Source organism: Raphanus sativus, chromosome 2, assembly GCF_000801105.2.
Source record: "Raphanus sativus cultivar WK10039 chromosome 2, ASM80110v3, whole genome shotgun sequence".
In the NCBI taxonomy this organism is placed as follows: domain Eukaryota; kingdom Viridiplantae; phylum Streptophyta; class Magnoliopsida; order Brassicales; family Brassicaceae; genus Raphanus; species Raphanus sativus.
The window spans coordinates 15689706-15701189 of NC_079512.1; the positions used below are offsets into that span (position 1 = coordinate 15689706).

Here is an 11484-nt window from a genome sequence, read left to right on the forward strand (position 1 = left end):
CGTGGTGTTTACGACGAAATCAGCTTACGTGGAAATAACAAGCCTTTTAGCTGTTTCGTCGTAAAGACCTCGTTAATTTACGTTGATTTAACGAGTTTCGTGTTTAAATCCCTAAAACTCTAAACCCCAAACCCCAAACCTCAATCTATATATGTTTTCACTTAGAAGACACAATAAACCTGTATAATTAACATTGTATGATTAAAAAAATTAAGAATTTAAAACATCAAACCCAAAACTAACCAAAACTTCCTTAACTTATAAGTGAATCATATATAAGGTTTACATTGCTAAACTCAATTCACTCAAGAAGACTTAATAAACATGCATATTTAAAATTTCTTGATTAAATTAACTTAACACATATAGATGTTACTAGTAATGGGATAGGGGTTTAGGGATTTAGGGATTTAGGGTAAAGGGTTAGGGGTTTAGGGATTTACAAAATAACCTCGTTAAAAACTCGTAATTAACGTGTCCTTTACGACGAAAAAAGAAACTATCCTTGCTAATTCCACGTAAGCTTGCGAGGTCTTTACGACGAAACTTGCTTACGTGGAATTAGCAAGGATTGTTTCTTTTTTCGTCGTAATAACCACGCTTGTTTACGAGGAATTAACATGTTTTTATGAAATCCCTATACCCTAAACCCCAAACCTCAATCTATATATATACGGTTACGATTCACTTAAAAAATAAATTAAACCTATATAATTAAAATTTCATGATTAAAAAAATAATAAAAATTAGGAATTTGGGGTTTAGGGAATGTAAAAAACAAATGCTAAATCCACGGTTTCGTCGTAATATCCACGTGAACAAAAAACACGGGCCTTGCAATTTCGTCGTAAAGTTAAAAAGACGGGCCTTGCAAAATCGTCGTAAATTATGACACGGGCCTTGCTGTTTCGTCGTAAATTTACGAGAACTTTACGTCCCTTTGTAATCTTATATATACCCGCGAGAACCACCCACTTCATTTCGTCCCAATTTCCTCTCCTACACCTCCCAAGGTTCTCTCTAATCTCTCTCTAGAATTAGGTGGTTTAGTTTAGTGAATTTAGATAGGTTTATAGTTGATTAGGTGGTTAGTGAAGAGAATTTTGATTAGTTTGATTTCTTCTACTTGTTTTTTCTAACAATCTGAATTTTTTTTTTCAGATGGTTAGAAAGAACAAGCAGAAGAAAACCCCCCACTACAGTCAGATGTTCTGTGGTGATCCTGCTGCTGGATCATCATCTTCAGCTCCCGGTTCCTCCATCCCGGAGATTGTCCTGGAGTCTCAGTCACAGCCACCACCGGTTCCTCCATCTGGTGCACCACCCCCACATGCTGCACCTCAGGCGGTTCCAGATCCAGTTGCACCCGGATACATTCATCCGGAGTTGCGGGTGCCGCCGACTGCTCCTTTTGCTCGGTACACGGTTGAGGATCTTCTCGCTCAACCAGGCCGAGCCGGTTTACCGGTTTTAGACCCCGACCGACCAGAGGGGATTCTGTGGTACGTAATTTTTTTTATTTAAATATTTTTAAAACTATTAATATTTTTTTTAATACTTTAACTTTGTTTTTTTCAGGTTTGGGGTCGACAATTCTGTCGCTACGAGCGTATCCGATATCATCAAAGGATACTTCTCACAGGCTCACCTAAACTGGAAAAAGACGCCGCACCACGTTAGAAACACGTGGTTCAAGATGTTTGCTGTAAGTTTTTTAAAATAATTATTTTATGTTTAATTTTTATTATTAACTTTTATTTCATTAATATTTTTTAACTAATTATTAATTTTTTTGGGTTTAAAAATGCAGCAAAGATACCATTGGTCCATCGGGGTTCACGAGGACGTGAAACGAGAGTTCACCGCAAAGGCGAAGAAGCGGTTGTTGGACACCGTAGGCAACTGGAAGGAGGACTGGATCTACAAGGGTTACAAGGACGGGCAACCCGCTGAGCTGACCAAGGATGTCTACGATGGTCTCATCCGTTACTGGGAGCTGCCATCATCCATTGCGATCTCCAACGCCTGCTCCGCCTCTCGTAACACCAAAGACGAGCACGGCAACGGTCCGATGCTTCACTGTACGGGTCAAAAACCCCATGCCCGTGTCCGCTTGGAAATGGTAATTAATTTCTAATTTTTTTTCATATTAAATATTTTAATAATTAATATGTACTTATATATGTATATTGATTCTAACATTTTAATTTTTAAATATTTTCAGGCCAAAGAGACGGGACAACTCCCGTCTCTTAAAGAGCTTTACAAGAGGACCCACAAGACCAAGGCGGGGGTATTTGTGGATCCGAGGTCCGAGCAAATCTACAACGATGTCGTTGCTCGGATTGAAGACCGCCAAACCCAGCTGACCCAGCAATCTCCCGATGGAATACCGGTCGTATTATCCACTCAAGAAGTGGATCAGATTTACGAGGAGGTAAAAATTTTACCTTTTAATCTACTTTTAATCTATTTTTTTAAATTATTAACATTAAACTTTATTTTTTCTTTGTAGGTCGTCCCTAAGAAAAAGGGACGTACGTTGGGAATCGGTTCCGTCAACGATGTCCCAAGAGCGACATCGTCTTATGGTCAGAGACGAGCCGACGAAGTCACTGAGCTGCGTTCGGAGTTACATTCGACGCGGACTCAGTTGGCGTCGACGCAGACGGAGTTGGAGTCTACGCGCCAATCATTCCAAGCTCGTATGGGTGGAGTGGAGGGGTTTCTGGAAGTTATATCTTCTGGAAATCCCCAATGGGAGGAGTTGTTGGCGGATATGCGACGACGGAACCCGGTTCCCGAGCCTTCTCGTACTCAGCAGCAAGAGGAGGAACTACAGAGGAGGAGTGAAGACCTCTACCGGGAAACGATCCACCGCCCCGGCCCGACTTAGTTTTTTTTTTTCTATGTAATATTAAAATTCTAAACTTTTATTTATATAATATTTTCGGTTTTAATTTATTCCAAATTTTTAATGTTTTCGCATTAGTAATTATTTATATTTCTAATATTTTTGAAATAATTATTTTCTATAATATTAAAATTTAAATTTAAAAAATAAATTAGTTATAAAAATCGAAGCAAATTCCTCGTTAACTCACGAGGAATTGACGAGTAAGTGGACGTGTAAAGAACGACGAAACCTTACGACGAATCTACGTGTCAAATTCTACGTTCCCTTTACGACGAAAGTTTACGTCTATTTTACGTGTATTATTTACGTTTACTTTACGAGTATTATTTACGTTTTTCTTACGAGGATAGTTTACGTGTATTTTACGAGGAAATATTACGTGTCTTTTACGTGGAAATATAGCGTCCACTTTACGTGGAAATCTACGTGTTCTTTACGACGAAATATTAACCTTCCTTTTACGACGAAATGGGTCCCTCGTACTTTTACGACGAAATGGCGATTAAATATCCGTTACGACCAAACTTTAACGACGATATGCGTTTCCTCGCTAAATCGTCGTAAATACGTATTTACGACGATTTAGCGAGGAAAATGGTCGTCGTTAAAATCGTGTTTTCTTGTAGTGCTTAGCTTCCCTCTCACTGAAAGGCAGCAACAACGTCGCTGGAGAAACCCACCCATCCTCCCCTCTTCCTCGAGAAACAAATCGTCCTCCCTTGCTGATTCTGAGGAGGAAATCGAGATCCTGGAGATCTCTAGCCAGCCACGATTCGAGGAGCACAACACCATGCCAGGCGGCTACTACACCACGTTCCCACCTGACACCGATGAGTACGAGGCATCTGCCTCTACTCGCTACCCATAGGAGGTACTCCGTAACCTTCTCTTGTATATACTAGCTTTTCTTTGTATATTAGGATTTATTTTCGGTATCTCTCTCAGCTTGACAACACAGAGACTGTGTGACTTAAGTTTGGGAGAGGTACCAAGTATTTAACCATGTTTGCTTTGATGGTCTTGCATTGAGTCTTGCATTTCGCATACCTATTTGCATAGAAAAGCCAAAAAAAATTGAAAAAAAAAAAGAAGAATCATTTAGTTTGCATCATTTGCACTTTTAGGAGAGTCTAGAGCATAAAGATTGCATTCATTTGCATTGGGAGCAATGATTTAAAATGCCTTGTAGAGAGCACTGTCTAGCCTCGTTTAGTTCATGCGCTTCTCTTGAAAACCTTGTAAGCTTCGAGCCTTGAAAACTCTCTCTGAAACTCAATCTCTTAAGCCAACTACAACCTTGAATGAACTGAATGAACTTAATTTCTTGCTAATGGTCCCTTGTGTGCTGAGTCATGGATATACACACTAGAGTTGTCACGCCTTTTATGCCGATCTTTTTAACAATCTCTAGTGGCAGTCCACTCCCTAAAACCCTCTCCTCCTTTTAAGCCTTCATTGATTGTTGAGTGAGGCCTTTTTCGGAAAGTCTTGCATGTGCATAATCTTGAGAGTATTGGGAACGACAATGCTCAGTCTTTATTTTTGCTAGATTGGATACACTATTGTCTAGCTATAGGTGGGGGGTGAGTGTTGTGAAGTTTGACTTGGGAAATTGAAGGTTGAAAGAAAATGATTGAACTTTTGTGCTTAATTGTTTTATTGGGAATTGTATAAAACCTCTAGCTCGAGTTGTGAAAGTCTTGGCCCCAAAATTAAAAAAAAAAAAAGAGAAAACAACAATAAAAAAAAAGAAAACAAAAAAAAGAAAAAAAAAAGGAGGCTAGCAAAATGTGAATGAGCTAAGAGGTTGTGTTTTTTTTTTAGTTTAAATCTTTTCCCTTGATTGAAGAGTTTGTGGATGTGTTCTTAAGATTTTTGGGTGAGAGATGTGAGTGGGGTGTAACTTGGGGAATAATTGTGTCACTTGTATGTTTGAAAAAGGGTAGAACAATGAAGATTGAGCATTGTATGCATTAGTTGATCCCTTTCTTAGATATATTATGTGCAATGTCAAGGCTACTTGTTTTGAGAGTGAACCCCCTTGAAGATAATGAGTTTTGAGCCCCTTGATCACTAGAACAAAAAGCCTTCCCTTACCCAAATGATTTGGACCAATTGACCATTTGCATAGAACTCACTTGTTGTATTGCTTAATGAATGTGAGAGTTGGCTGAACTGAATGTGTGAATGAATAATGTTGAGTTAAGATAGGCCTAGAGAAGCTAGAGAATAATAAAGGAGAGTGTGCTTGTGCTGAATTCTTATGTTGAAGCGAGTGCTTGTGTGTTTCTCTTGGCTATGAGCTCCCGCTTTCAAACATCTTTCCCTATGAGTCCTAGAAAGTTCACTTGAGGACAAATAAAGGACAAGTTTGGGGGAGTTTCAAAGCTCCTAAAACATTCAAAGTTCCCAGGCAACGGCGCCAATTTGATGCTAGGAGTTTCAAAGCTCCTAAAACAAATGTTGTAATATGAGTGAAATGTCGAACCAATTCCAAGGGATTCAAAGCACCAAGCATGCAAGTACTTCCTTAATCTAAGCGCAATCGATGATTTGATGATTTCTAGAACCTAGAATGCAATAACTAAACAATAAAAACAGTAAATCAATGAACTCTCTTTTATGAGTAGGAGAACTCATGGGTATAGGAATTTAGACCTTGGGTGATCAAGCTTCGAACTAAGGATGGCAACAATCAATCAAACTAATCAACCTTAAGCTTAGACACAATCCTAAACAAACTCTATGTCTAGATGAATGTTCTTTTGCTAACATATTTCAGACATCAAATGTCTTTGGGTGAATAATATAGAAGCAATCATTAACAACAAGTCTATTGGCTATCTTAACACCCTTAACAACAAATGTCTTTGGTAAAGTGTGTTAAGAGCTTAGGAGAGTTGACTCAGACATATCATTGAACACCTTGTGGGTGGGAGATGTCTAAAGATCAACTTTTGAGAGGCCAACTCAACAGATGCATTACGAATACTCTCCTAGGCAAGGAATAAGGTTTGATTTATACTAAAATATCCTAGAACTAACTTAATCACCCTAAATCTTCCTAACCCATGAATTCAATGGTGGATTACTCACTAAGGTTAATGATCATTCTTAAACCCATATTGAGTTTCAGATTGATCATAAACAGAGATGAAATAACAGAAATCAACAATAAATAAAATAAGAACAAGAGAATCAATGATCCAAAAGATGAAATCTCCAATAGTTTTTGATGTTTACCAAGTAACAAAAGATAGATTAGCCTCTGGTGGCTTACACAATACTTAAACTTAGGTTTTAGAATAGAAAAAAGTGCATACAAATGACTAAAATGCCCTTGAGAAATGTTTAAGTTCGAGATGAAACGGGTTCGGAGCGACCAGGAGGGGTCGCTCCGCATGGTCGCTGCAGATGAGACGAGCGAGCTGGTCTCCTCGCTGCGCCGAGGCCGCTCCAGGTAGTGATTCACAGCGACCAGGATGGGCCGCTGGGACGGGTCGCTCCGGAGAAGACGAGCGAGCAGCACGGGCCGCTGAGGTGAAGCCGCTCCAGGAGGGTGAGTCGCAGCAGGCGGTGGGAGTCGCTGGGTTGAGGCCGCTCCGGGTGATGAGGTCGCAGCGAGTGGCGAGGGTCGCTGCACTGAGGTCGCTGTGGCCTTGGTCGTCTCTAAGTCACTTCTTTTGCCTCTTTTGAGTCCCCAATGCATCCCAAATGCTCCATGTGGTACTCCAATACCTGATAAGGACTCATGCGTGCAAAATGCAGCCTAAGCATGCCTAAATCCTATTCTAAACTTATGAAGATAAAACAATAGAAATATGCAAAACATCAGCCGGTAAGAAGAAGGCTATTTGGTTTCTGTGTTTATGGTTGGCGATTAGCTAGGGTTTTTAAAGCAGTATCGTTGCTGATAACGTGTTTGATAAGTAACGGGGAAAGCTTGGTCTTTCATTAACTTAAAACCATCGTAAATATACATGATTTTATAGTTATCCTAACTATAAGATAAATACCAATATAACATAAAGATAATGATAAAGAAATATGTCGATCATATATATATATATATATATATATCGGTTCATAACAAGCAGAAAATACAAACGTTGTTAAAGCACGAGCCATTATCAAATCCTTTGTCCCCAATGCATGCAAGTCATTGTGAATATAAAATATGTATTTTATAATTATTTTGACATACATGTTTGTCTTCTATTCCGGTCTGGTTATCCAGACCACCTCAAGCTTGAGTAATAGAATAGCCTTTTGATGTCAAAAAAAAGACATACATGTTTGTCAATATGGTTTCTTATATTTTAAATTAAAGTTTAATGTATTTTATAAATCGCAGTGGGTTATAAATCCTGTTTATAAACATCATAGTATTCTCATAAAAATCATATTTTTTAAAAATCAAGATATGACTAAACAATTTGAAATATATAAATTTATTTTTGACAATTTATAAATTAATCATTTTCTAAAAGTATTTCAAAATATACAAAATAAATCCAGATTATATAACCACCTTGCAAAATAGTGAGTGATGGGGACAATATATACATGATATTTCTAGATTGTCTTTCCTAAATTAAAGCAAAATATTTGAAAAATTTAACCATATAACTTGAATAAAAATCTTAACATTTAGTGCCGAAATATTTAAAATTTGTTAACCTCTTATATATTAAAACAGAAGTTATAACCTTGATTTATGTGTTATATTTAAAAAAATGAACACTCACTAGAAATGATTTATCATTCATTTGTTCATAATAATATGACTCAATAATATATCATTCCCAATATAACAATCGACTCCTATAAAATCAGATTGGTTAACAGACACATATTTAAATTATATGTAAATATTTTTAAAAGATGTTAACCAGATCTTAATTTTCAAATTCTATGTAAATATTTTTAATAATTCGTAATTAGTTTTAAAACATTATCATACATTCATATAGTTTAAAAATGAAGATTAAATTTTATCTTGTTTTATCTATTATATAATAATAATCAATCATATTAAGAGAAAATTATTATATTGAACTAAATATGATAAATTATATTAAATAATTAAATTATATATTGTATATATTTATTTTCATAATATAATATGTTTGTAACAAGGGTTAACATTAGCAAACTATATAATACATGTATAAAATTTAACATGTATTTCATTAAAGCTACTAATATAAAACTTTTGTAACTATTTTAATCATGACATCTTTTCATTTTAACTATAAATATATAAATATATATATATATACATATATATAATTCTAAAAAATCTGTTGAAAATAGTTTAGCAATATCTTAATTTTCAGGATGTTTATATAAATATTTTAATTAATTTTGTAGTAATGAACCATTATTATGCATTAATATATATTCAACTATCGTTTATAAAATGAAACACAAAATTATAGCTTATTTTTATCTATTTTATAATAATAATAATAATGATAATAATTCATGTTAAGATGAAAATATTATATTTAATTAAAGATGATAAATTATATTAAATTGATAAATTTATAATTCTATTTTTATAAATATAAAATATTAATGCTAAAATATAATACGATGACTTAAAGATTTAACATTCACAAACTATATGTTACATGTATAAAAATTGACATACTTACACTTTTGTATATCAAAAGAATATTTTAAAATGAATAAATGTAGAAAAAAATATTAAATAGGAAATACGACTTTGAAGGTTGCCGGGTCAGAATTGAATATTAATTTGATACAAAATAATTTTTAAATATATTTTCTCATGTATATATTAATTTGTTTAACTAAATCTAAATAAATTAACATAAATATATAATAAGAAGCGAAAAATACATATGATGATTTTAAAGTATTGATTAATTACACCATATAAACTATAAAATTATTATATTTGAAATAGGTTTATAAACATTTAGATATATAGTTAACGTTAAAATTGTATACCACTAATTAACTAAAATAAGTAAATATATTTATAAAAATGAAAAAGAAACCGTCGATATCTAGTTATTCTATTAGAACTACATCAAAACGGTTTTTTAGCCTCCAGAAATTTACTCGCTAAAAGCCTTCGCTTAGCTCGTAAGTAAATAACACTTTGCCATATAAACTGAAGGCCAAAAAGGCACAAAATGCCTAGCTAGTTGTAAATTAGCATCATCATTTTACATTTTTCATGTAAAGAAAAAAAAACAATGTATTTGTCCTCTCTAATGAATCCCAACTTTTTCAGACTATCAATTTACATTTCTATTTTATGAAAAAACACTCCTCGGTCTGTAGTTCTACCAGCTAAAAAGGCTGTTACGTTCGCAAAAATCGTTAGTCGAAGGAATCAGGACATGCTGAAGTGCGTTTGAATCTTTGAGCCTTTTTTTTGTCAACGTTTGAGCCTTTGTAAGTTCATATCATGGAATAAGAACCAAAGAAGACTCAGATCTTTGCGCGTTTTAGCTGCGAGAAGATATCATTAGCTTCTAGCTCCCTCTTGTGCATAATATTCTTGAATACTCTTTCCTCAGCTTTCATTAAAGAATCTCTTAATCTCTTAACATCAGCCAACTTCACAGGCTTCAATAAGAAATCTTCAGCACCTTCTTCAAGACATCTGATTTTTTTTATAGAATCAAATATTAGTGATCTAATCTTTTAAGTTGATAGCTTTGGATCAAGAAAATGGCCAGCTCATAACAATAAGAAACTACATGATTAGACTTTAATTTGGTAAAGATGGTTCCTTAATAATAAACAAATGCATGTGAGGTGTCTATCACGAGGATTGGATTTATAATAGACCCTACCAAAGATTATGCAAACAAAACTAAAAACATATTTAATATTTAAAAATTCGGGGTTATTAACAAACACATCACCGGCAATAAAATCAAATCTCAAGAGAAGATCTTGTTTAACTTATTATGGCGGATTATTCTTTTCTTATGTTGGGGCCACAAGAAACATTTTTTTTATTATTACATATTCCTAATATCCTTTTATTAAATCTTTTAAGGACCCACTAAAGTGACACCAAATCTTTAACTTTGATCAAAAGTTACAACTACCACCAGTGTTACCCATGATAGTTTAAAGAAACTATATCATTTTCATTATCTTACTAACCTGATATGATTATAAAAATAAATTTAATTAGGTCAATGCATATTGCTTAACGGTATCTTTTAATAAAATCCTGATTAACTAAAAGTTTCCCTTAACAAACCCGTTGATCATCCCAAAGTAATAAATGCAACAAAATCTAATAAAATTACTATAACTGGTTAATCATGCATATTAATAGACGATAATGAACTTAAAGCAAAGACTAGGGATGGTGATGAAGATAATACCTATCGATACGAGGCAAGATGTTCTCTGAGGACATAATCACAACCGGTATTTCTCTGAAAACTGATGATTCCTATAAGAATTCGAAAAAACATACAGCAGGTTAGATCAAAAACTTCCATTTTTATTTTTCGAATCAATTGAATCATCAGAAAAAAATACTTACTTTGATCTTCTTCAGTAGTTCGTAACCAGTCATCCCAGGCATAGAGTAGTCCGTCATTATCAGATTAATCTTCAGATCCTGATAAATATTATTCAGAAACTTCAATACCAAATTTGAATGGATTCCCAACACTAATCAAGGATCATTGCAATTCAGATTTATTACCTGAAATCCAACAGAACTGTTGTCTCCATCTAATCCAAGGTACTGCAAAGCTCTTGTCGCGCTATCGACAACAGTAACTGATCAAATTTTCAAAAAAGATAATTTATTTTAGTTACAAAAAAAAAAAATTCAAAAAGAAACTGTCAGATTTCGAACATTAAACAGAGTCTTCGAGATGAATAGAAACTTATCACTTCTTACCTTTGCAAGAAGATACTCTGAGCAATCGCTCTATGAATTTACGGTCGACGATGCTGTCATCGACGGCGAGAACGTGAAGAAGCTCCGGCGATGCCAAGGAAGAAGTGTCGTTGGATATGTCCAACTTCTCCGGACGCAAAACCTCCGCCATAATGAATCAAAGATCGTTAAACGAGAGAGAAAGAGAATTTGCTTATGATTTGAGAAGAAAGTGAGAGATTTGACTTTGCAAAGGAGGATGGAGAAATAAGGATTTATAAGGAAGAGTGGGGGAAAAGAGAGGGAAATATGATATCGAGAGATTCTGAGAGATCTTTGCATATCTGTGGGATTTTGTCTGTCGATTGCGCGTGGAATATTATTTGTTTACTCTCTTTCAGAAAAAGTCATATTCAAAATTGTCAAATTCAAATATAAATATAATCATCTGTAATAAAGTTTTCTGGCGGAAAAAATAAATCAAAGTGATCGACTTCTTTATATATACTTTTCTAAGAATAGTCAAATAATATTCTGAGTGGTGAAAAAAATCATATCGGATATTCTGGAAGGGAAAATGAATCATAGATCGTATCATGACGATCTCTCTCCAGTATTGTTCAGAATCAGATCATGGAACTTTGATTTTGTATTTGTACATTTCCTATAATTTCGT

At 34.5% G+C, this 11484-nt stretch overlaps 1 protein-coding gene across 1 annotated transcript; it reads right to left on the bottom strand.

Moving 5' to 3' along the window:
• Positions 1-9063: 9063 nt before the first annotated feature.
• Positions 9064-11163, bottom strand: LOC108834915 (two-component response regulator ARR5). Its single transcript, XM_018608228.2, has 5 exons — positions 10830-11163; positions 10629-10705; positions 10464-10541; positions 10300-10370; positions 9064-9560 (listed from the first exon to the last, which is right to left on the bottom strand). The coding sequence occupies exons 1-5, from the start codon at positions 10978-10980 to the stop codon at positions 9386-9388; spliced, it is 552 nt and encodes a 183-aa protein (XP_018463730.2). The 5' UTR covers positions 10981-11163; the 3' UTR covers positions 9064-9385.
• Positions 11164-11484: the final 321 nt, after the last annotated feature.